This window comes from Biomphalaria glabrata, chromosome 1 (genome assembly GCF_947242115.1).
Source record: "Biomphalaria glabrata chromosome 1, xgBioGlab47.1, whole genome shotgun sequence".
In the NCBI taxonomy this organism is placed as follows: domain Eukaryota; kingdom Metazoa; phylum Mollusca; class Gastropoda; family Planorbidae; genus Biomphalaria; species Biomphalaria glabrata.
This window is the reverse complement of record NC_074711.1, coordinates 64,109,688-64,136,064: the sequence shown is the minus strand read 5'-3', so window position 1 is coordinate 64,136,064 and position 26,377 is coordinate 64,109,688. Positions and strand designations below refer to the sequence as shown.

Below are 26,377 nucleotides of genomic sequence, written 5' to 3'. Positions count from 1 at the left end.
GCAGTTTTTGGTCACACAAACTGCAAAAAAAAACATTCATGTGCATGAAATAAATGGAGAAATACAGTTCATCTCATTACAGTCTCATGTGTAATGTCAATATATGTCATGAGCTTAACATACACCTAGCACTGGTGGCTTCACGCAACCAGATCAGTCAATTCAACAAGTCAATAAATTATCTGACATTAAAAGATTTTATGAATAATTAGAATAAACTGCATTAAAATTGATTAACTTACAAAACATTTCTTTAGTTTCTACAAGAAAAAAAAATATTTAAAAAATTATACTTTAATTAATCTGTATAATCTTGATTTCACTAACCACAATGGGTCAAAGTTTGCTAGAATTAGATTATATTGTAAGAAAAGTATTTCACTTACAAATAAAAAAAACTTAGACGTTAATATGATCAATGTACTATTTAATTAGACAATAGCATTAATTTATTCAAATTTCAACACTGATTTACATTGAATTTTTTAAAAATCAAAGTATCTTTCCAAATCTTTCTTTCTCCTGTAATTGAAAAAAAGGTAATTAAATTTGCTTCACATCTTTGCACTGATTAATTTTATTAGCTGTTCCATATGCCAAAGAAACCTGTTAGCAACATTTAATTTTTCTTTTAAATGAACTGTGGACTTCTCTTATGATTATACTCTTTCTGAAAGGAAAATCTTTAAAAAAAAAGTCTTTAAAAAAAACATCTATGATTGAATTGTGATTGAATTGTACATAAGTAGGATCAAAAACTTAAGAATTTCCAAAGATTTTAAAATTGTTTGTTTTTAATGAAAATCTTTAAAATTTTAACTTTATTATGAGACGACTTTAAGTTGGAAACCACTGCTCTATACAATATAATACATTTGATTTTTTTTAAACCAATGATCACACTATTCTAAATTCACAACTATGAAGAGAAAAATAGAAAATCATATTAATACAAGAAAAATAAGCAAAGATCTTATTCAAGAGTGGAGGAGAAAAAATCATTGCTCTACAATATCTATCAGTCCATTTACATACAAATGTTAATATTGCTAATAAAAAGAAGTCACATATGGAGGGGGGGGGGGGGGGGGGCTGGAGAATATGCATTGAACTAAGAAATGTAATATCAACAAAGTTTTAAATGTTAAATAATTCAGAAAAACCTGAATGGTTCACACACACAAAATGATAAACTAATCAACATTCAATCAACATTTGTAATTAATATTATTTAAAACATTACTGGCAGTCAGTCTACTTGAAGTGATAATTTGTTTTTGTTCAAACAAAAAAATGTTATCAAGAATCACTTAAAAGAATCCATGGAATGAATAATCAAATATCAGATCAGTTGTAAGGGACAAGTGAATTAGTCAAATAATATTTTTTAAATATTTGTTGTTTTTTTTTAGTTTTTTTTACACTTAAATCAATGAATTTCTAAAAAAAATAATATTTTTTTGAGTATTATTTAAAACACTAACCTTGATACTAAATGTAAAACTTTAACATAAAAAAAAGAAAATGACATAAATAATTGTAAAATTAGATTTAGATTTACACTACAAATGCATCAAATTGTAGAATATAAGTTGTCAAATGACATTACACCAGATCTTTTAAATTATACTAAAGTAAGGAAAGGACATTTTACTACGAAGAATAATGAACATTTTTTTAACAAAGTGCATCTGTTTATTCTAAACTTTTTTGGCATCTATCAAAATATTTCATTAAAAAAATACTGTTTGTATGTCAATTTTCTCACTTACAATATTTAAGGTTTTCGATGTACAGTACACAAAATTTATGTTTCAATAATTTCACATGTGCAAGGCATGTACAATGTAAATGTATTTTACTCTACAAATTATTAGCTCCTAGTAAAAAATTTGAACTTCCGTAGACAAATGCTTGATCATTTATGGAGCAACAGGGATGAGTGAGTAAACAACTCAATGATCACAAGATGACAAAAGAAGTATAAGAACATAACAAGAAAAAAAAATACAAGTCCAGGATGTGGATGTCAAATGAAACTTTAAAAATAAGAAACATTCATTTTGTCATCTTTCCAGGCATACACAAGAGAGATGATCTTTCAATTTACACTTTCAGGAAATAAAATTAAACAAGAAATGATTTATTTAACATTTTGAAAACATTATTATCTAAATAGATTTAGATAAATGTAAATAGCTAAGATAACTTAGAAAACAAAAGTAACTAAAAATAATACCGGTACAGCAACAAAAATACTAAAATTATTACCTAGTATTCATCAAGATTACTTCCCAGTGGGTTAAAAAAATAACTACACCAAACTGTCTACATTTATAGTATTTCAGTTTTAAATAAGTAACACTTAACTATTTATATGTGTCAGAAATTATCTCAGATCTTCTCATAAGTACTTTCTGCTTTACAACCTCTGAATGTAAACACCATGCCATCCTGAAATTACACATAGTAATGCTTATTAATTATATTAAGTAATAAAATCAATAGACTATATTTTGTATGTTCGTGTGTTAAAGTAAAAAAAAACTATCTTTATCTTTATCTTTGCGAAGAGTAAATGTAAACTTTGCGAGATGTTATGTCGCACGCAAGCAAGATCTTTTGGTACGCAACATAATGAATGAAAATTTGTGTCAACACGGCTAATGTATATATATAGCTATGTTGTTAAGAGGTCTAAATGGGCATAAATAAATCTGAAAGAAAAAAGTAAATTGAAAATAAAGACTTAAAATTAAACCGAATTGGTAGATGTAGGCTTAAATGCTTTAAAAAAACACATTGGAGAGTAATTGTATCATGTAAGTAGTTTATTAGTTTAATAATATGCCTTTATAATGCCCGATATTATGACCTGTGACATTAATTCTATTGTATCAATATGCGGTGCATGTAATGGTGCCGCGAGTTACGGAAAAGTATGTCAACACAGCTAAAGCTATTCACATTTAGAGCAAATGATTTTATGTAAACTCAAATTTGAAGGTTAATTTTCACTAAATAATGAAATGAATAGACACTAATTTGTATGTTCATGTGTAAAAATAAATAATTATGTTTTCTTGAATTTGAGCTAATTTAGACCTAGAGATTTTCATTTCTGCGCATGCGTGACCTCTCCGTCTTGTCACATCATGTAGACATGGCTATGTAATCTAGATACACGAAATTGTAATACTTTCATAGAGTTTGGCAACTTTTTTTTTTTTGATGGTCTTAAGTTTGTTTTAGGGCTACTGTACATACGTCACGGTTCCAGTTAGTACCCAAGGAACATTTCTGCCAAATTTTATCAAGATTAATCAAACGGTTTTGATTTCTATTCAGGACATACATACATACGCCTTACTTTCTGCTTTACAGTATAGATATATATATATATATATATATATATATATATATATATATACTAGCCATATGTTACCCACGGCCCGCAGGTCTTAATTTGCGTATCACTTTCGATATAGTCATATAGTCACTGAGAGTGTTTTGTAAACAATTAAACGAAATAATAATGTTATAAGTAAAGTGATTGCATGAATGTAAAAATAGTATGAATGGAGCTATCAAAATAGCTAATCGATCTAAATCCATTTTTACAAATAAAAACATTTGCTTGTAGGCCTACATGTATCTGATTCAAATATGATGAAATGAATAGACTTTATTTTGTATGTTCATGTGTTAAAGTATAAAGTAGATGTATCATTTTGAGTTAGAGATAGATCTAGACTAATCTAGAGTTAAATATTGGCTTTGATAGAGTTGTTCTGCGCGTGCGTGGAGGCTTCGCTCGGCACATGTGTGACCTTTTTTGTTAGATGTACGCGACCCATGAATGGAACTATTAAAATGTATGTCAACACGGCTTCGCAGCTATAGCAAACGAATGTATGAAAAATGCTTTAGAAAAACAAATTTGAATGTTAATTTGATTAAAATATCTTTGCGAAAAGAAGTTCTATGGTCTTTTAGTTGAATTAGAGTTTTAGACCTAGGAATAGAGAGATGTGTAACATTTCGGCCTTGTCTAATGAAAGAATGTACATCAGGAATTCTAAATTGGCAGATATAAGAAACGAATTTATGTAAAAATGCTTTTGAACCATAAATTTGAAAGTTAATTTTATTAAATAATGAAATCAATAGACTTGAATAGACTATATTTTGTATTTTCATGTGTCAAAGTAAAATCCTATCTGTGCAAAGTGTAGTTTTAAAAATTAGATCTAGATCCTTTCGATCTAAACATGGTTAACATGGCCTAGATCCATGAAATACTAATATTTTCATAGAGTTGTGCAACTTTTTTTTAGGGTCTTTAGATTGTTTTAGGGCTACAATACATACACTACGGTCCCAGTTAGTACCCAAGGAACATTTATGCCAAGTTTTATCAAGATTGGTGAAACGATTTTGATTTCTATGCGGGGACATACATACATACGCCTTACTTTCTGCTTTATAGTATAGATATATCTATATATATCTATCAATATCTATCTATCTATCTATAATATATATAGGTCTATATGTATGTGTATATATATATATTTATATATATATATATTGATTTATGTATGTAGGCCTATATATATATATATATATATATATATACACACAAATATTTAAAATCACTGAAAAGTTATTTTTTGCTTATCTTATCTTATATAATACAGACGTTACTTCTAAAAAGAAGATGATTAAGTCCTATGCGTCATGCATTTAGTCATGCATATTAACCAATGACTTAAACTTTGCCAAGTCACTGGTTTTCCTCGCTAGCTCAGGCAACCCATTCCATGCTCTAATAGCACTAGGGAAGAAGGAGTATTTGTACAAATTTGTCCTAGCATATGGGACGAGGAATGTGCCTTTGTCTTTGTGTCTTTCAGAGTATTTTATTCAATTTTGTTTTTGTATTTTGAAGATTATGGTTCAGTGTTTTATGTATAATTGCTCCTTTACTTTTGAGCCTTCACTCCTGAAGGCTTTACTAAAGTGTTACTCAAGTCAAATGTGAATATTCATTTGTTATGAATCTCACTGCTCTATTTTGTGTCTGTTCAAGTTTTCTTGAATTGAGGGATCCCAAACAGAGGATTTATATTCTATTATTGGCCTAACCAAGGTTAAATAACATTTTAGTTTTATGTTCTTATTTGATCTATAGAATTTTTTAAAAAATAAACCCCAATGCTTTGTTTTGATTTTTTGATAATTTCATCAATACGGGGATTCCATGACAGTTTTTCCTTTATTTAATTTCATTTTATTTAATAGACCAATGTATTTAGATAATTGTTCTATTGACTACTGATACTCCACCAGTTGGCCAAGAATGATTCTTACTACGTGTATGATCATTTATCTATGCACTGATACTGGGCGACAAGAAATAGTTCAGCTTCTCAGAATGCTTTCTAGATTCCTTAAGTTTTTTAGGCTGTGAAGGGCCAGCTTCATGATGTCTTTTTTTTTTTTTTGCGTGACATAGAGGATTGATGCTGCTTATGAAATAACATGTACCCATTTAGATGGCCAACAGTTGAAGTGATGTAGTCAGCAGAATGACAAGCTTTTGCTTTTATCAGCAAATGTCAAATCTTGGAATTCAAATTCCTTTTTCAAGATTTTATTTGTAACTAAGTTTAACAGTTCAGATTTTGAAGATGACATGCTTCGTAATGCCCAAATAATATAATAAACTCATAATAAAAACAAAAGTATGTTTTTAAAAGCTAGATTTTAACAAAAATTATTAATTTAGAAAAGATGCATTACTTTAATCAGTGATGGTAAATCTTTCCAGAATTCAATATTTGGAATCGTTTCAATACCTTCAGCTTTACGCACAAATTTCAGAAACAGTACACCACCAACCAAATAAATCAGGAAAAATACAAAAAATCTGAAATATAAATATTTAAAATATCTAAAAGTCTAGATATTTTTTTCATAATATATACATGCCTATAAAAATATCATTTTTACAAGAAATTTTTTTTTTTTAAGTTTGTAATAGATTTTTAAAAACAATTTTTATCTTACAGAATGACAAGAACTGATCCCACACTGAGTCCATTGCCAGAAGAATTTTGAGGAATACAACCATAACGTGTTCTAAGCGTGAATATCTGTTAGAATAAAATTGATTGAAATATTAAGAAAAAAAATATGAAAAATCCCAAATCAGAAAAAAAAAATTTAATCCCAACATTCTTGTCCCTTGACTTGCATCTTAGGGGTTCTTGTTTGCGTAACAAAATCCCTCCACTTTTCCAGGTCAGAAGCTGTTCTTAGCAGGATATTAAAAGAGAGGCTGAACGTTGTCAAGCCAGATTTTCTTTGAATTAACCTTTTTTTTGTGCTACCTCCACTGTATGTCTATACCTGAAAGGATTTTAGACAGTGAGTCATGTCTTACAATATAGCCAAACCAGGTCAGCTTTTGACTCTTCAGTGTATTATGTGTTCCTCCTATTTGCCAACCAGAGTGTTGACTTGCAACAGTACAAACTCATTTGTCTTCTTTTCCTGGTATCTGATACCCAGCATTTTTCTCTAGCATTTACTCTCTTAATTCTTCTTTCAACCTCCACATTCAGTGTCCAGTTTCACAACTATAAAAAGACCACTAGCAAAGAATACAGTTTCAATTTTACTGGGAAACTGATCTTACTCTTCCAGATTTTCCACAGTTTGCTCATGGCAGTGAATACCAAGCTTAAACAAGTTTTTATCTCTTTTATTGATCCTTCATCTCTTGTTATGTTTAACCCTAGGTATTTAAATGAGTCAACTTCCTCTAACGTTTTGCCATTAAACTGTATGCAACATCTACTATCTCCACCACAAACAAGTATTCTGCTTTTTTTCTGCACTGATTTTAATGCCAACTGTAGTTGCTAAATAAACAGATTTTCATGAATAAAACATGAAAGGAGACACCATAACACCAAGTGTTATATTAGTTTGACCACAATATCATTTCAAAGGCCGTCATCTTATGTTTAGATAACATAGTGATTTGTGTTGTGCCCTTAATTTTTCAAGGATTCTTTCCTCTTTCAATAAATAGACAGAATGTCATAAGCTATACAGGTTACAATTGAAGTTTATTTATAATTCTAGTATTTAAAATTTTAGTATTAATAAAAATCTGTTGTAAATATATGTATGTATTTGCACTTAGCCCCAAATCAACTCACTTAGATTCTAGCAGTCAATCCCACTTGCCAAATAAAACCCAGTATTTTCCCAGGATCTATGCTGTCAAACTGTGTTTTGAGGTTCTTAGTGTTAAAATATATCATTCTAATTTCATGGTATCTCAGGCAACTAAGGAGGATATGCTCTAAAGTGAGGTTTCAATTACAATTATTACACAATGGTAGCTCCTCCGTTCTTAATATAAAGATCTAATCATAAACTTACATAAGTTTTAAAAGGGTTTGGCTCTATATCCAAAAAGGTAGCTTCCTCTGAGCCACAAACAACATACACAATACTAGTTCTGAGAAGAAAAAAAAATGTTATGAAAAAAATGTGTATATGTAAAAATATCTTGTTTTCTTTTTAGCTTCCTTGTTGTATATCACAATCAGAGCCCAACTATGAAACGCACTACTAAAAAAAAAATTTTAAAATTCACCATTGCCTTCATTTTGTTTTGAAAAGTTCAATGGTTAAATATTTTTAAAAGTACCCTTTTTTTGCCTTACTTTAATCTAGCAGTACACATCTGCTACACTTGTCTATTTGTTCCCAGGCTTATATTTTTTATTATGGTCGAAAGACCACTTCTCTTTTTTTTTTTTTCAAATTTTAATAAACAGACCTCATTTTAACAATCAACTTTACATACTTTTTAGTCAGTGAATTAGTGTATCTCTTACAAAGAAATTTCACATCCCACTCTCTCTTTCCTGAACACCCCCCTTTTTTTTTTGCTTTCAAATAAAACGGGCCATGTTGTAAGGACAACCTAACATACCTTTTTTAGCCCATGTATGTGATGTGTTACAATGAAATTTCACAACCTGCTCTCTCTTTCTCTCTAACTCCCATTTAGTTGTTTTTTTTACCTGTGCATCGTAATTTCTCCCATTTGATTTGGAAAGATCCGTTTCATAATGTGCCCCCAACAGATACACACTCTCATATTTTGGGCCCCTTAATTTTAGAAGCACTTTAAATTATCTGACCCACAACAAAATGCTGGTCCTTCATATACATTCCACTTCCAATTTCTACAATTATCTATAAAGCATTATAAAACCGGTTTTATTAATTTTAATACCGGTAGTTTATTTGACCCCATTAGAATGTAGCAAAATGAAAATAGATCTAGATGAATCTGGTGTAAATGTATGTTTTGTTTTCTCTAGTTGTAATGTTTTGTTCGGTGTAATTCACAATTTGTAAGATGAATTTCCTTATGAATAATAAAGATTATTATTATCATCAAGGACAAATTCAAATTTTACTATTGTTACGCATCTCATTATCCAGGCTCTCTGCAAACTGCACCATACACCACCAACTTAAAGAACTTGACAACTCAGGGCTCCAAAGTAACGAAACACTTTAATAGTTGAATAAATAACAGCCAATACTGTACAATTGGCAACACGTACACTGTACAAATATCTCTCCGATAACACTGTTCTGCTGTATCAACTCTTGCACTGGCCTCTCCGTCTCGTTCCGGGCTTGCACTGGGTTCAACAGTTCAGGACTGACTTTACACACTAGTTTCGTTTTGTTGGACTCGATCGCAGACCAAGATCAAGACACCAGTCATCTCAACTGTACTTGACAGTACTCCGCACTGAACCGTCGTAATGCTCCGTACAGAACCACACCATTGAACTGTGCTGTAGTTGACTGTGTTCTGAGCCCCTGTCATGAACCACTTCTCTGAACCGTCTTGACTGCGACACCTCCACTCTTTATATAGGGTCCCTACTGGCCTTCTCAAACCGGACAGAACACCGCTCGACGTTTCTGGGTGGTCAGATGACTACAACTCTCATGACGCTCCTGAGCTCTGTTCACGACGTCAATCCTTCCCGAACCGTCCTGTTGACACTCGACTCGGCTGACCGTCGTAACTCGTCACGGTTGACCGCTCGTCTAGCGCTGGCCTGGGGCGATTTGCGTCGGCTGATTACACTCACACCACTACCCCTCTCTGTGTCACAACCAGGTTTATAACACTATTAAGAGTAAATACATTTTTCAGCTCTCACCTTATATCAGCTAAAGTGCCATACTTGTTAGTGATGCTGAAGTTTCCTGTTTCTGGATCACCATCTATTTGATTGCCATCATGAGTTGCTATTCCATAGATCACATTGTTACTCTTTGATATTTGACAAGCCTATGTAAGATATCTCACAATTAAAGAAATGAGTTGTATTCATATATCAAAAAATCACTTTTAAATTTTCTAGATCTTACCAATATCAAAGTTTGCAAACACATTAGCATGATAAATTTCGCATAAATATTTTTCATTAAAAAAAAATTTTGTTGTCAAAACTTTTTAAATGGTTACCTCCTCCCCTCCCACAGCCTACCAAAAAAAAAAAAACTTATCTAAAGTAAAAAAAAAAAAATGATCAGACTCTGCAACACTATATGAACTGTGTGAAGTCAGTGTGTTGGAGAATTAATATTAAACTTGTGGCATCAAAGTAAATTATCATGGGTCCACAGTGATAGGCTTGGGTAAAATTGGATTAACCAAGTTGAATGTTTAAAAAAAAAACTGTCTATGAATATTACACAAAACAACACAATATGGAGCAGAAGACTAATTAACTTACAGTCATTTGTACATTTTTGCAAATAGGTGGAGGTACATTGCATGGATGCAGATAATATGTGTAATCCTTGTCTGAGGCATTGAACTCCAAACTGTCAATGAGTCATATATTATTGTTTACATTTTGTTTACTCTAAATCATTTTCTTAACCTTCTTAAAAAAAACAATATTATCTACAATGAAAATTGGTTATAAAATAAATTTAATTAACAATTCAAGTCCTAAAACAAGAAAAACATTAAAAATGTTTTTTTTTTTTTTTAGAAAACAACTTTCTCTAAAGCTTATATTAAGCGTAATTGTATAAATTACTTTGGATCAGTCATGTAATTAAATCTGTAATAGATATAATGTGTAGACTAACAATAATAAATCTGTGCGATTGCAATTTTTTAAATCTATTTTTATTGTTTAGTGCAAAGTCGTGCTTTTAGCTTTCTCAATACACTATGATCCTATCACTTGTCTGAACCAGTTGGAAAGAGGTGGGGTGGGGGGGGGGGGGGGGGGGAGGGGGGGGGGAGAGAAAAGAAGGGGGGATCTGTGTGAATATTATCATGATCATTTTTTAAATAATCTATTAGATGAGTACTATGACTAAAGTATGACTATTTCAATAATTAATACTAGAGTCCAAATCTAGATCTATATTAATATTATAATACTACATTCTACTCTAGTTCTAGATTTATTTAGTTATCTAGTTTTTAATTAGATTTTGAATTACCATTATAATATTATTTTAGATAATAATTATATAATATAGATCTAGAATCTAGCTAGCCTAGATTGCCAAGATATAGAATATAGATTATATATAATATTATATATTATAATATTATATATATTATATCCTCTAATGCCTTTAAGGCGACTAAGGCTCTACTCTATGTCTATATTGACTATCTATATATGCATGACTAAATGCACAAAGCGTAGGACATAATCTTCTTCTTTTTTGAAGTAACGTCTGTATCATATAAGATAAGACTATATTAATATATATATATATATATAATATATATATACTGATTATACTATATATTATATAGAATATAGATATATGAGTGTTTCTCCAGTACTGGTGCCAAAAAGTGTCACATTATGCTAAAAATTAAAGTTGAAGTTTTTGGTTTCATTTCAACTGTATTCACTTCTTCAACCAGTTCACTTTAAGAATTTATCAATAGAAAATGAATTGCAAGATGTAGATTTTGACAGCAGTGTCTATTCAAGGGGTACCCCCTTTTGCGTCACAGGTGCATCACCGGGACACCACTTGATAATTTAACAACGACCAATTGATAAATTCATTGTATTTTAGCATAATATAACTGTCTTTATTGATATTAGTCTTTAGATACTGAAATTTATGCTTTTGCATAGAAAAAGTGGATTTGAGCTCAATTCAAAATTTGGGACACCGTAGCACCTGTGACACTACAAGTTAAAGTTTTTTTAAAAGATATTCTGTGAGAATATTGAAATTATTTTATTTTTGCACTAAAGTGATCCATTAGACTTGTTATTAAGTTCACTATTCTAGTCATATAGTACCCATTTGTAAAAATGCTGCTTTAATTTCACAAAATGTCGCGGGTGCTTCATGGGACACCATTTTTTAAAATAATGTTTATAAGTTTATATTTTTGTCTTATCTGTGCACAAGTGAATGATCATTATTATTTTTAATTATTGACAAATATATATTTTATATCTTTTGTTAGTTTTAACACACAGAAAAAGGTTTGAAAAAAAAAAGAAAGAAAAGAAAACACATAAAACTGTACACAAATTTTATTTGACAAATTCAGAAATCAAAACATTCCACTCTCAAACTATTGCCTTGGTATCAACATCACTTCAGTAACAATCCTGTCTGCATACACTAACTGTATGTCCTATATTTCTTTAATTTCTGTGCCTTTTAAAAAAATTATTTCTGCGCTGATCATCCAGGACTTCTATCACAACTCCTGTTAGAAAAAATTACCAGCAATGTTGAAAAGTTAATACTTCAATCTAAAACATACTTTGAACTTGTTTATTGAAATTAAAAGGTACACAGTGCAAAAAATTATACCTGGATAGAATATTTCCCCATACTTGACAATCACACAGCTATTTACAATGTACTTTTGATGAGTGAAGAAAATTGTTTGGGCCTGAAAAAACAACAACATGGGGCTGAAATACTTAATTTCTAAAATGAGTCTAAAATTATTTAGCAAGGTATATTATTAAAAAACAACTTATACAATACAGGTAACATAAGATTCAATGAAAATGTTTAAAATGTTTATATGTAAAAGCTCTTTACCTTTGAATTTGAGCATATGGGACTGACATCCAAAGAGTCTTCAAGATTTGACTGAGATTGCACTACTGAAGAAAAAGAAACAATTTCATTTAGAAATCAATTACGTAATTTTAAAATGAATAATGTTTTTTTCTCAGATAATTGTAAAGTGCTATTTAAAAATAAATAAATACAAGTACTTACCATTTTGTTTCTGAAGTTTGAACACCTTCCAAGAGCCACATATTTCATCATGCAGGCACTGACTGCCATATGAATTTCTGTATGGATAGCAGAAACAGCTTCTATTTCTGTAAGCAATAGTGTTAGGTGTAATACCTCTCACTAGGTCATTAAAAGATCCTTCTTTATTTACTGGTCGCCACTTTGATACCTTTTGCAGTGTACCATCACTCTGAACATACTCATCCGTCATCTTTGACCACATACTATACTCCACTCTGCTAATTCATCTGTGCAATTTTTTAAAGGCTCAATACTTGTTAATTAAATCCACACCACAGTTGCTACATGATCTTTCAATGCACTGCAGCTTATGAAAACAATTGGCATTAGTTCTTGGGCATAGAGTTAAGTCAAGTGATGAAGCTGGATTTATTAATGTCAGCTCTCTGTGTCCTTTTTTGATCAGAAATTTATTAATGCCCTCTATATAAAGAAAAATCTTCAAACACAACTCACATAAGCAAGACTGCATCTTATGTAAAGTAGCTTTTGCATGAAACGTTTTCCTGTTTGAGCACTAACAGATGATTGAGAGGGATCAGTTCCCTCTACTGTAAAAAATGAATATTGTTTCCAAGGCATTTTGTGCAATGCAATCACGTCATTTTTTTTCTTGCAATTTGTTCTGATTTGCACTTGGACATAAAACTTCTTGACCAAATGTTAGAAATGAGTAGCACAACCTCTGAGTTTGTTGTACTTACTAAGGATACTGCAGAGTACTTGTCTATGAGCACTAGACATCTGACTTTTTTTTTTGCTGGTGGAGTGTAGTTAGGTTTTGATACTTTCTTTAATGTTGTTTAGAAGGATGAGCTTTCTTCTCTCAGGTAGGCGCAGAAAGCGTATGTCATGGACAGCTTTTACTTTTTCTTGGGGAGCATATTTGTGTGAGACCATCAAAAACTGCAGCATATTTCTTGGGTGACCTAGGCAATTTCATCAAAGCCCTTGAAACAGCCATTCTTTTTGCCACTGGAGTCTGGAATCCAGTACCTAGTGATTCACCAACCTCTGCTGAGATGACATTAAGTGGACTATTAGCTTGCTGTTTTCTTTCTTTGCGTTTTCTGTTTATCCAAGCTTTTTCATGTGGGCTTAACTAGGCCCTGTATGCAGCTTTTCTCAACCTTTCCTTTTCTCTCTGCTCTAAAACAGCAACACGTGTTAGAGACTCAGGCTTTGATGCTTGTAAATTTAGAGTCTTTCTTGGCTTGTAGACGCCTTGAAACTCTAACAGATACTCCATTACTGAAATCTGTAATTTATAAAAAATGTATAAGTATCTAAATAAATAGATCTATTATATATAATATAGGCCTACTAATAAATTTCATAAACATATAATATATTATATATTGGTGCATTATTTAAATCTAGTCTAGTAATGCCCATAATTGCTTGATAGGGATAGACTCAATCAATAGTATAGGACTAGTACTGTTAATTATATTAACTTAAGTTATAATCATTCAGTGGTAGACTGAAAGAACTGAATATAATATAATTGAATATACTGTATAAACAATACAATGGAAATTAAGTGCAGGTTAAACCAAACTTTGTTTTAGATACTATCTACATTTTAATATAGAATAGGTCTATAATATAGATCTAGTCTCTAGATATTTTTCTAGATACTGGTCAATTTAAAGAAAAATATATTATTAAATCTAAAAATAGATTCTAAATCTAGTCATAAATGATCTAGTCTAGAGTCACTAGTCTAGATTCATAAAAGATCTAATGATTTCTAATCTAATAATCTAGTTTAGATCTAAATCTAGATAGTGAATTAGATCTAGACTGACTAGACTATTCTACTCTACTCTAGGTCTAGATCAAGACTCAAGAGTAAATCTAGCTATAATATAATGAATTACATAATTAGATCTAGATCTAGAGTAAATCTAGATAATGAATTACATAATTAGATCTAGATCTAGAGTAAATCTAGATTTAGGTCTAGAGGTCTAATCAGTCTAGATTTCTAGATCTAGAGTTAAGCTCTTTAAAGTTTTAAAGACAAGTGTCCGAGATGCGCCTCAAACGAAAGATCTAATAGTTCTAAATCTTATTTACAGTAATAAGTAAATTTTAATTATTTAATATTTCTTAAACAGTACCGCTTTATTTCTTTTAGATGTAGCTAATATTATCTGACACTGTAAAATCTTTAACAAACTATCACTAAAATCTATTTGGACTTAACAGACGCAAACTAGGACACCATTTGTAAACAAACGGAGTAGTGTCCACTGAAACGCCCCAAACGATGTAAAGTAAAATTACAAAAAATATAAAATAAAAGATGTCAATAAATGTTAATTTAAAATGATTAATTATGAAAATAGTTTATTACATATATTAAAATCATTTAATCTTAATTAAAACTTCCATGAATACAGAAAACGTAACAAATCCTGAACTCGCATTAGACGCTACATGTGACGCCATAATTTATGCATGGAAAACACCAGCACGGGGTCCCAAGGAGCGCCTCAACGCCTAATCCAATTTACTTCTCAAAATAAAAACAAATTAATTATTTTAAATCGCTACACACGTCTACTATTACATCAACATAATTGTTTTAGAAATATAAACTTTTTGTTTAGTAACAGGCTTTAAAATTGATTAACTTTACGATTTAAGACTAAATTGTGTTCAAGACGCTTCACGTGACGTCATGATTGAATGGTTAAATTTAGTAACCTCGTAATAAAAAAAGCACTTCGATTTGGATATTGCAATCAAACTTATTTGTAATAAGCTTAAATTTCAGTAGAATAATGAAATATCTACGTACCTGATGGGTTGTTGATTCACAAAAAACAGATTAAATGAGGTTTTTGTGCAAGATTGCCGGCGATTGATCGTGTCGACGCTTGAGGCGCATCAATGGTTTATTGTGGGACACGCTATTGTTTACGTACTCCTGTTAATTACTACGCCAGTATTTCCAGCGGAAACGGCACTTCTTTTGTTCTACACAATACCTGTGATGCTCAAAAGAACTCTCATTCATAAAAAGTAGTGTTGTGGGAAAAATAATCCCATTCTTAACACACGCAGCACAGGCGCTTCATCTGGGACACCTCGACCTATTTTAAGCTCGTTATGCATGTTTAGAAAGCTTTTAACAAAAAAAATACTTTAAAAGAAATCTTTAATGCTTGTTGTAACAGAAATGCAATGTTGAGCATATTATTTATTTCTTGTTTACAATTCATAGAGGATTGTAATTCCGTATAAAGTGGGACACATCGCGATGCGCCTCAAACGCCTTTTTGTGACCGTGTTTAATCAATATTTTAATAACCTTGAGAAAAACTAAATAATGACATTGAAATATGAGGATCTTGTTAACATATTCCAACAAAGATGGAAGTTTTATGCCCCTTGGTTTTAGTACGATATTAATTCAATCATACCATGGTGTTCCGTGTTACATCAAAAGCTGCCATTTTGGGTAGTAATTTCACACATTTTTTACAATTTCAATATTTCCCTAGCACCTTATGAGCTCAAAATATCAAAATTTATAGATTAACCATTTCTTAATGCAATGTAATGCAAATTGTCACATTTGAATAACAATCTTATGAAATACGGACTTTTTAGTGAACCAATACCTAGTTGTAACCAGTACTGGAGAAACACTCATATATTATCTAGAATATAGACATAATAACTAGATTCTTGAGTCTAGATCTAGACAAATAGTTGAAATAGAATAGCATAGTTATATTGATAGATTTAATCAGTTTAGATTTAAAAACTAAAATCAACAACAGTCATCATGAAATTGCTCTGGCTATTTATCCTAATAATTACTAAATACATACTAGCTGAACACAGAACCAGATCTACCTTAGTCAACACTAAACTTAAAAAAGAAACAACAGTCATAATCAATCATCACACTTTAGATCAAAGCAACTTAAAAAATAACCTAACATACACATCCATAACACTAAAGAAGATTACCCATCACAAATGGAAGTTCTCAATCAGACACAGCAGAAATAAATACCTATCACTGTTAATATTAATAGCAGGAGATGTAGAGTCAAATCCAGGGCCTAGATCTAAAGATAGATGCAACATCTGCAAAAAAGTATGCACCATGAAACAGAAAGCCATTCAATGTGACACCTGCAATGAATGGTACCATGCATCATGTCTCCATATGAATACACCTGTGTATTATGCCTTAGGCAACAAAGATGCATCATGGCACTGTGTACCGTGTGGGTTACCTCAGTTTACATCAGGACTGTTTGATTCCTTTGATGCAGACACTTCTAACCCATACAACATCCTAAACACCATCCCAAACCAAACTCACCAACCACTAGCCAGATCCACTCCTGTTAAACCTATATCTACTAAAATTAATACAACAGCCTCACTAAACAAACCTACTAAAGAAGTAACACCAAAATACCTTAAAACCTTAATAATAAATTTTCAAAGCATTAGGAACAAAACAGCAGACTTAGAAATTTTATTAGAATGTGAGAAACCAGACATAATTGCAGGCACAGAAACTTGGCTACATCCTGAAATTTATAATGCAGAAATTTTCAATAGTAATTATGAAATTTTTAGAAAAGATAGGGCTGATAATCATGGAGGAGTTCTTTTAGCAATAAAAAACACTCTTATAGCAGAAGAAATTACCTTACCTAACTCAAAAAATATAGAATCAACATTTTGTAAAATTAATACCACCTCAACATCCCTAATAATAGGCAGCATTTACAGACCACCAAATTCTAGTTTAGAATACATGCAGGAACTATGTAATCAGATTACGACTCTTAAAGAGACAAATAAAAATGCAGTTTTTTGGATTATGGGTGATTTCAACCTACCTGATATAAATTGGAAAACACTAACCATAGATAAACACCAAAACCTTAAGGACATAAATGAGCTTTTCATAGAAACTTTACACAACCTAAGTTTAGATCAAATCATTAAAAAGCCAACTAGATTAAACAACACATTAGATCTCTTCTTAACCAACAGACCTGGATTAGTAGTTGATTATGATATTATCCCTGGTCTATCAGACCATGAGATCATAAAAATACACAGTCAGATAAAAGCAGTAGCCAATATAAAACCCAAAAGAAAAATCTTACTCTGGAATAAATGTAACCTAACACAACTACACCAAGCTGCATTAAACTTTCAACAAACATTCTTATTAGAAAAAGACATTAACCAACCAGTCGATGACCTCTGGAATTTCATTAAAAACCATCTTAAAAGCATTATAGAAAATCAAATACCAACTAAATACACATCAAACAAAATAAATAAATGCTGGTTTAATAATAGACTAAAGAAGCTTTGTAAACAGAAGGAAAACCTATATAGAAAATTTAAAGAAACTAATGCAGAAAGAGTTTACAAAAAGTATATAAAAATTAAACACTTAACCCAAAAAGTAAGCAGACAGCTGCAGAGTGAATACATAAACAATGTAATATCTAAAGACAACAACAAAAACCTATGGTCATACATTAAGTCTAAGAAAATGGAAACAACAGGCGTAGCGCCATTAAAAGATGAACATAACATAATACATAATGAAAATGAAACTAAAGCAAACATTCTAAACAAATACTTTGCATCAGCATTCTCAGCCCCAGGAGACAAAGACATATTACTGAATTTGAACCAAGTAGACAACATAGAAGATATAGTAGTACAAGAAAATGGAATTCAAAAACTATTAGCCAACACCAAACCAAATAAAGCTTCTGGACCTGATGGTATTCCAGCTAGATTACTCAAAGAACTAAGTAATGAGCTAGCCCCAGTGTTCAAAATACTCTTTCAGGCTTCACTTAACCAGGGCAGAGTACCAAAGGACTGGAAAGAAGCTAATGTCACCCCCCTATTTAAAAAAGGAGAAAAATCTGACCCAGGAAACTACAGACCAGTATCACTTACCAGCATCACATGTAAAATCCTAGAACACATAATATGTAGCAACATTATAAACCACTTAGACAAACATAATGTCCTCACACCATACCAACATGGCTTCAGGAAATATAGATCATGTGAAACACAACTAATAGGACTAATTGATGATTTTTCAAAAAGTTTAGATAATAGCGAACAAATAGATGCTATCTTACTAGATTTTTCTAAGGCTTTTGACAAAGTTCACCACCATAGTTTGCTTAAAAAATTAAAATATTTCGGCATTAATGGTCCACTGCATCAGTGGATTAAAGACTTTCTGATAGGGAGAGAACAAACTGTAATAATAAATGGCTCTAAATCAACACCGATAACAGTAAACTCAGGTGTACCTCAAGGAACAGTCTTGGGTCCACTACTATTTTTAATTTACATAAATGATTTACCAAATTGCATTACTTCAGGAACAAAAGTCAGATTATTTGCAGACGATTGCATAATATATAGAACAATAAAAACAACACAAGACACAGATATTTTACAAAGAGAATTAGATGAATTACAGAAATGGGAATCAAATTGGAGCATGTCTTTCCACCCAGAAAAATGTCAGTTGTTAAGAGTAACAAAAAAACTAAAACAAATTAATTCCACTTATCTTATTCATGGCAAACCAGTAACACAGACTAAAAACGCAAAATACCTAGGTGTTATAATAAATGAAAAACTGTCATGGAATCCACATATTGATGAAACTACAAAAAAATCAAACAAAGCATTAGGATTTATTAAAAGAAATTTCTATAAATCAAATAAGAACATAAAACTAAAATGTTATTTAACCTTGGTTAGGCCAATAATAGAATATGCATCCTCTGTTTGGGACCCCTCAACTCAAGAAAACATTAAGAAACTAGAACAGACACAAAATAGAGCAGTGCGATTCATAACAAACGAATATTCACATTTGACTAGAGTAACACCTTTATTAAAATCACTAAATTTAGAAAGCCTTCAGGACAGAAGGCTCAAAAGTAAAGTAGCAATAATACATAAAACACTGAACCATAATCTTCAAATACAAAAACAAAATTTAATAAAATACTCTGAAAGACACAAAGATAAAGGCACATTCCTCGTCCCATATGCTAGGACCAATTTGTACAAATACTCCTTCTTCCCTAGTGCTATTAGAGCATGGAATGGGTTGCCTGAGCTAGCCAGGAAAACCAGTGACTTGGCAGAATTTAAGTCATTGGTTAATATGCATGACTAAATGCATGACGCGTAGGACGTAATCATCTTCTTTTTTGAAGTAACGTGTCGTCTGTATTATATAAGAAGATGTACACAACAGATAGTCATGATCATAGTAGTCTAGATTATCATACTAAACACAGAGTGATAGACATGACATGATAATGATAGGTCACTCATACTCATAGGGCGAGTCATAGGGTAAGTCTAGAATCTAGATCTAAGCATCTACTAGAGTCTATATTATATTATATAATATTAATATAGATCTAGTTAAATATAGTATATATAGTAATATAGTATAAGTATAGTAATAGTTACAGTAGATCTAGATATATAAATATTATATATAATAATAATTATATAATAATATAATAATATATACTGAGTATATATAGTATTATAGTTAATTATTAATATATCTAGATTCTAGATCTACTATTAATGAGTATTATACTATAAGTATAGTCATAGACATATGAGTCAATATGACTATGATATGATAGTATAAAATTAATAAAGCTAGTCTAGATATCTAGATCTATCAATAATATTCACTGTCGCACTCAGATGAATTTCAGTGAACTCAGTCTAGACTCTAATGAGTAGACCTAGAATCCTAGAATCTAAGACTCATGCCAATTGTCATGGACATGAATCTGCTAGTCTCTACTAACTACTTAGTACTCTCTCTGTCTCGTGACCATGAGTGCTGATTATACTAACTCGTTTCTGGCCTTCATCAAAGGTTTTAAATCCAAGGTATAATTGTCAGTTGAACAGGTGCATGGTGGGATAAATTTGCATGGTTTAGAATACGCTGAATTAACTACAATCGCAAACAAAATACCATAAAACGAGTAAGGTATTTCTAACATTTTATAGTACCCTGACTCGGTTTTAGATCTATTAATAGTGTTGTTTGTTTTCGTTCTTAAATGTGTCATGCCAGGATTCTTCTGCCTGACAACACTAAATTTAAAGCTAAAAGAAAATTAATTTAATGGTTTGCGTCTACTTGAAAATAATTTTGTCAAACAATATTGTTTAATTTTCAAAGATTCATAACACAGTTCATTAACATTCAACACATTTGAGACCAATTGAAAATCTACTGCCGAGTACAGACGCAAAGGGTGAAAAGAAAATCTTAATCAACCACAGGCGGACAATTGTTATGCAATATGCTTGCCTTACATGTCTTATCTTATCTTATCTTATATAATACAGACGTTATATATACTTCAAAAAAGAAGATGATTACGTCCTACGCGTCATGCATATTAACCAATGACTTAAATTCTGCCAAGTCACTGGTTTTCCTGGCTAGCTCAGGCAACCCATTCCATGCTCTAATAGCACTAGGGAAGAAGGAGTATTTGTACAAATTTGTCCTAGCATATGGTACGAGGAATGTGCCTTTATCTTTGTGTCTTTCAGAGTATTTTATTCAATTTTGGTTTTGTATTTGAAGATTATGGTTCAGTGTTTTATGTATGATTGCTACTTTACTTTTGAGCCTTCTGTCCTGAAGGCTTTCTAAATTTAGTGATTTTACTAAAGGTGTTACTCTAGTACTCTAGTCAAATGTGAATATTCTTTTGTTATGAATATATCTCACTGCTCTATTTTGTGTCTGTTCCAGTTTCTTAATGTTTTCTTGAGTTGAGAGGTCCCAAACAGAGGATGCATATATTCTATTATTGGCCTAACCAAGGTTAAATAACATTTTAGTTTTATGTTCTTATTTGATTTATAGAAATTTCTTTTAATAAATCCTAATGCTTTGTTTGATTTTTTTGTAGTTTCATCAATATGTGGATTCCATGACAATTTTTTTATTTATTATAACACCTAGGTATTTTGCGTTTTTAGTCTGTGTTACTGGTTTGCCATGAATAAGATAAGTGGAATTAATTTGTTTTAGTTTTTTTGTTACTCTTAACAACTGACATTTTTCTGGGTGGAAATTTAAGACATGCTCCAATTTGATTCCCATTTCTGTAATTCATCTAATTCTCTTTGTAAAATATCTGTGTCTTGTGTTGTTTTTATTGTTCTATATATTATGCAATCGTCTGCAAATAATCTGACTTTTGTTCCTGAAGTAATGCAATTTGGTAAATCATTTATGTAAATTAAAAATAGTAGTGGACCAAAAATATGTAGGTAACAGCTGGGGCTGCGTAGCCATGGGAAATATTGCATAGTCTTCGGGTCGAACACAAGCCTTATTGCATAATGTAGCTCTAGACTAATGTGAAATGTTTTTAATAGTCAAATTATTTAAGCAATTATTTATGATTATTTTTATTTTCAACGTTTTTTTTTTCATAAATTAATGGATTCTTCATTATAAGTGAAAAAAAAACCCACAAAAATCAAAGAACCAACATGAAAGATATATATATATATATATATATATATATATATATATATATATATATATATATATATATATATATATATATATATATATATATATATTATATATAAAGAGAGAGAGAGAGAGACTAAAAGAGTTAAAAGAGTTTAGCCTACAAAAAGTCTCTCCAAGACCGAAATCCTGGCACAAGACGACGCAGAAATACCTGTAGCCTACGTGATATATATTGGGAACCACACCCTTACGGTGGTGCAGGAATTTACCTACTTTGGGATCAACAATTGCCAGTAACCTAGATTTAGACATCGAGCTGACAAAAAGAATAGGAAAAGCTACTACAGCATTGGCAAAACTCTCCAAGCGCGTCTGGGAAAATGCCAAATTGACCGCAGCATCCAAAATCCTAGTCTACAATGCCCGTGTTGTGAGCACTCTTCTTTATGGCAGTGAAAGCTGGTCAACATACATTTACCAAGAGCACAGATTGAATAATTTCCACTTGCGCTGCCTGAGATGCATAGTGCGCATCTCTTGAAGGGACCATGTCTCCAATCAGAAAGTTTTGAGATTGGCCAATATGAACAGCATGTATGCTCTCCTGACACAAAGAAGACTACGCTGGCTCGGACATGTCACCCGCATGCCAGATGGTAGAATCCCGAAAGATATCTTATATGTTGAGCTTGTAGAGGGAGTCAGACCCAAAAGCCGCCCAAGACTAACCTATAGAGATGTCTTCAAGCGAAAAATGAGAGCCACAGACATCAAAAAAGTATGTGGGAAGAAATAGCCAAAGACTGGAGTGCATGGAGACAGACTGCTGGGACTATCCTCGCAAAAGAAAACGAAGCGGCCTTAATCAAACATATACACCAATCTTCTTGTGTTGGCAGTTAAAAGAAATAAATGTGCAAAATTTCAAAAAATTTCAGCATGATCAGAGGTTGGGTGTCGGAGAACTAACGTGTAGGCCTACAAACTTTTGGCCAGACAGACACAGACAGAGTGAGTTGATATAAGCTTTGTAAAGATATTTCCAATCCTACATATTTATTATTGTGAGATCTAATCTCGACTCTATTAAAAATAATTACATGATTCAATACAATTTCACTCAATATAAGCTTTGTTTTTTAAAGCATGTTTTTATATTTACTTTTTAAATTGTTGGTTTTTTTTTTGTTTTTTTTTTTAGCGGCCGGCCCGGCGAAAGGGGAATAGACACTATTAGTTTTCTCTGTCTGTCCGTCCTGTTTAGATCTCGTAAACTAGAAAAGATATTGAAAATCCGATATCATAATATTTTAGACCATTCAAAGTTCTGATGCAATGGCTACTTTTTTCTTTTCTAAAACCGAAAAATTTAATTTAAAAAATCAACTATGCAAGCATTTTTTTCATAAAATTACACCATTTTTACAACTATTCACTATAATTAGTAACAAACACGGGAGGCTGTTCAGTAGGGGCGAATATTGCCACTATCATTATCATCAAACTCCATTTCAGTGAGGGCTTGAGAGGCTCAAATCCTCTCTTGCAAAAGCCCTGGACAGAAACCCTGCTGTCTTGCGTAGTGCATAAATGTCGCCATACAGTCAAACAGAATATGAGGCACGGTTTCCTCTTCTTCCCCGCAGCGGGAGAAGATAACTTACCATATTTTTAACACATTTATGCAAAGGTTTTAGAATTTTGTAAAAAAAAAAAATAAAATGGCAAAGTTGAGTAAGTTCTGTCCTGACCTCCGTGAAGGCGCCGGTTCTGTCATACTAACTACTTAATTTACAAAAAAAAAATGTTTACTTTTTTTTTTTGTAAAGAGAAAAAATCTATTTAGTATAATAAGTAGATTTTCATATGATCTCGTGAACTACAGCGCTGCACTATGATAATGGAACACTTAAGTAAAAGAATTTTTTTTTGGTTGAAATTTTGAATAAGATATTGACCCTTTACAAAACAATTAGATCAATTAGATAATCATTACCGGCATATGACTTAGGTTAGGTTCACATCAAACTTCACTTTCACCTATCCCTTGGTCTGCTGACCATTGGGGTACCACACAAGATCTGTCAGCTTTTTTCTCCATTCTTCTCTGTCATTTGCCTTTGATAGAATTTCATTCTGATATTTTTTCTGAAAATATTGAAACCTGCCTTTTTACCTACCGGTACCTGGGTGGACCAATTCGGGGGCCGATTTTGAGTTTGTGTTTCCACACAAACTGTCTTTGTAACCTTGTTAAGTTTTGGTTCAGTGTTTTTGTTTTTCTTATCATTGGTACCCTACATTTTAGTACTTACTGGTACTTTTGTTGCACAATATATGCAAACCTTCTTCATCATCAATAATTTTACAAAAAGATAACATAAAGTTAACATAAAGATTAGGACTTTGCCAAAGGAAATTTAGTCACAACCAACAGCAGCTACAAATTTAGGGGACATCTATTAATCAAATATCGTGTTACACTTTTATAAATATAATACAATATAAAAACTATCAAAATAAAAAAGCTTACTGACCAATTATAATAAATGTAACTAATAGAATTACGGGGTTTATTTTTACCTCCCTCAAAAGCATTAATCAACAAGCTGCCTAAAAGATAGGATATAAAAGCAAGCAATTCATCTTTCAACTTTAGTCACCTCTGATGTATGAGGAAAAGTTATGGAGTACAACAAAGACAAAGAACACCAAATGGAAAGTGCAGGTGTTTGTCACAGATTTTATCGACCTACAAGAAAACTTTATTTTATCAGATAACTGAATTTCCCTTTTAAATAATTAGGTACAGAATATGATGAGCTAGTTAGGACACACTTTACAAAAATTACTGTTACGCAATTATACTTAAGTACCCAAGGATGTTGGGCCGTCTAATAATCACCAGACAATACAGTCTGAAGACACTACAAAAAGTTGTTATGCCTGATACAAGCATGAATGTAGAACATAATATATAGATTTGTAGATACAAGGTTGGTGTCAGGACTTTAGTTATAGGCCTATGTTACAAGATATAATCAATATGTAGGTTATTAAGTATAATTGTAATTGTGATAATTGTTTGTTTATTTGACAAAAAATGTCTTTTGCGTTATACTTACATTAATCCCTAGGGTCAGCATAACAGACACAACATGCGCGTACAGTAATACAAAAAGTAATCAACTATGTGGATGTTGATTGACATGAATGATGTGGATATTGAGTAATTAAAGTTAAATAGGCCTATATGAAAATATTGTTACGAATCTCACTATCCAGGCTCTCTGCAAACTGCACCATACACCACCAACGTAAAGAACTTGACAACTCAGGGCTCCAGAGTAACGTAACACTTTAATAGTTGAATAAATGACAGCCAATACTGTACAATTGGCAATACGTACACTGTACAAATATCTCTCCGATAACACCGTTCCGCAGTATTAACTTTTGCACCGGCCTCTCCGTCTCGTTCCGGGCTTGCACTGGGTTCAGCAGTCCAGGACTGACTTCACACACTAGGCTCGTTGTGTCGGACTCGATCGCAGATCAAGATCAAGACGCCAGTCGTCTCAACTGTACTTGATAGTACTCCGCACTGAACCGTCGTAATGCTCCGTACAGAACCACACCGCTGAACTGTGCTGTAGTCGACCGTGTTCTGAGCCCCTGTCGTGAACCTTCTCTCGTGAACCGTCTTGACTGGACACCTCCGCTCTTTATATAGGGTCCCTACTGGCCTTCTCGAACCGGACAGAACGCCGCTCGACGTTTCTAGGTGGTCAGATGACTACAACTCTCGTGACGCTCCTGAGCTCTGTTCACGACGGCGATCCTTCCCGAACCGTCCTGTTGAGTCTCGACTCGGCCGACCGTCGTAGCTCGTCACGGTTGACCGCTCGTCTAGCACTGGCCTGGGGCGATTTGCGTCGGCTGACTACACACACACCACTACCCCCATCTGTGCCACCACCAGGTTTATAACAATATTAAATCCTAATTACATTCATAGTAAATAATCAAAAGAAATCAATGTAATGAGCAACTTTTATGATGTTGTATAAGAATAATGACAAAACACTGACAGTGACATTAGCAATCAAGGACCCTCACTGAACTTCTGAACTGGAACACTGGCAATGATGATGACTACACAATCAAGGGTAACACCAGTACAGACATTGAAATGGTTAATTCCAACACTGAAACCTTATAGAAATAACAAGACTCTAGCATGAAATCTAGAAGTATAAATACAATTGAATCGGCATGCAAAATATATCAAATTGAAATAAAACTCACCCTTAAGAGTTCTAACAAGAATAGATCACATTTGACTAGAGTAACACCCTTAGGAAAATCACTAAATTTAGAAAGCCTTCAGGATAG

The 26,377-nt window shown here is 32.1% G+C and overlaps 2 protein-coding genes across 6 annotated transcripts; both read right to left on the bottom strand.

The window, feature by feature from the left end:
* On the bottom strand, positions 1–20,564 carry LOC106077700 (uncharacterized). 2 transcript variants are annotated; one of them, XM_056007689.1, is made up of 7 exons: positions 20,491–20,564; positions 9,855–9,945; positions 9,276–9,406; positions 7,459–7,537; positions 6,073–6,158; positions 5,806–5,932; positions 1–2,454 (listed from the first exon to the last, which is right to left on the bottom strand). In XM_056007689.1, exons 1-7 carry the CDS (start codon positions 20,547–20,549, stop codon positions 2,395–2,397), a joined length of 633 nt encoding a protein of 210 aa, XP_055863664.1. In that variant the 5' UTR covers positions 20,550–20,564; the 3' UTR covers positions 1–2,394. The 2 variants fall into 2 exon arrangements, with proteins under 2 accessions (XP_055863664.1, XP_055863653.1); XM_056007678.1 differs by having other exon boundaries at positions 20,329–20,545.
* Positions 11,637–16,058, bottom strand: LOC129922290 (uncharacterized). 4 transcript variants are annotated; one of them, XR_008774256.1, is made up of 5 exons: positions 14,762–16,058; positions 12,358–13,657; positions 12,175–12,239; positions 11,938–12,019; positions 11,637–11,830 (listed from the first exon to the last, which is right to left on the bottom strand). XR_008774256.1 is itself a non-coding variant. In XM_056007715.1 (5 exons), the coding sequence occupies exons 2-5, from the start codon at positions 12,599–12,601 to the stop codon at positions 11,766–11,768; spliced, it is 456 nt and encodes a 151-aa protein (XP_055863690.1). In that variant the 5' UTR covers positions 12,602–13,657; positions 15,209–16,052; the 3' UTR covers positions 11,637–11,765. The 4 variants fall into 4 exon arrangements, 3 of the variants coding, with proteins under 3 accessions (XP_055863690.1, XP_055863673.1, XP_055863682.1); XM_056007715.1 differs by having other exon boundaries at positions 15,209–16,052; XM_056007698.1 differs by having other exon boundaries at positions 11,637–12,019; positions 15,209–16,056.
* Positions 20,565–26,377: the final 5,813 nt, after the last annotated feature.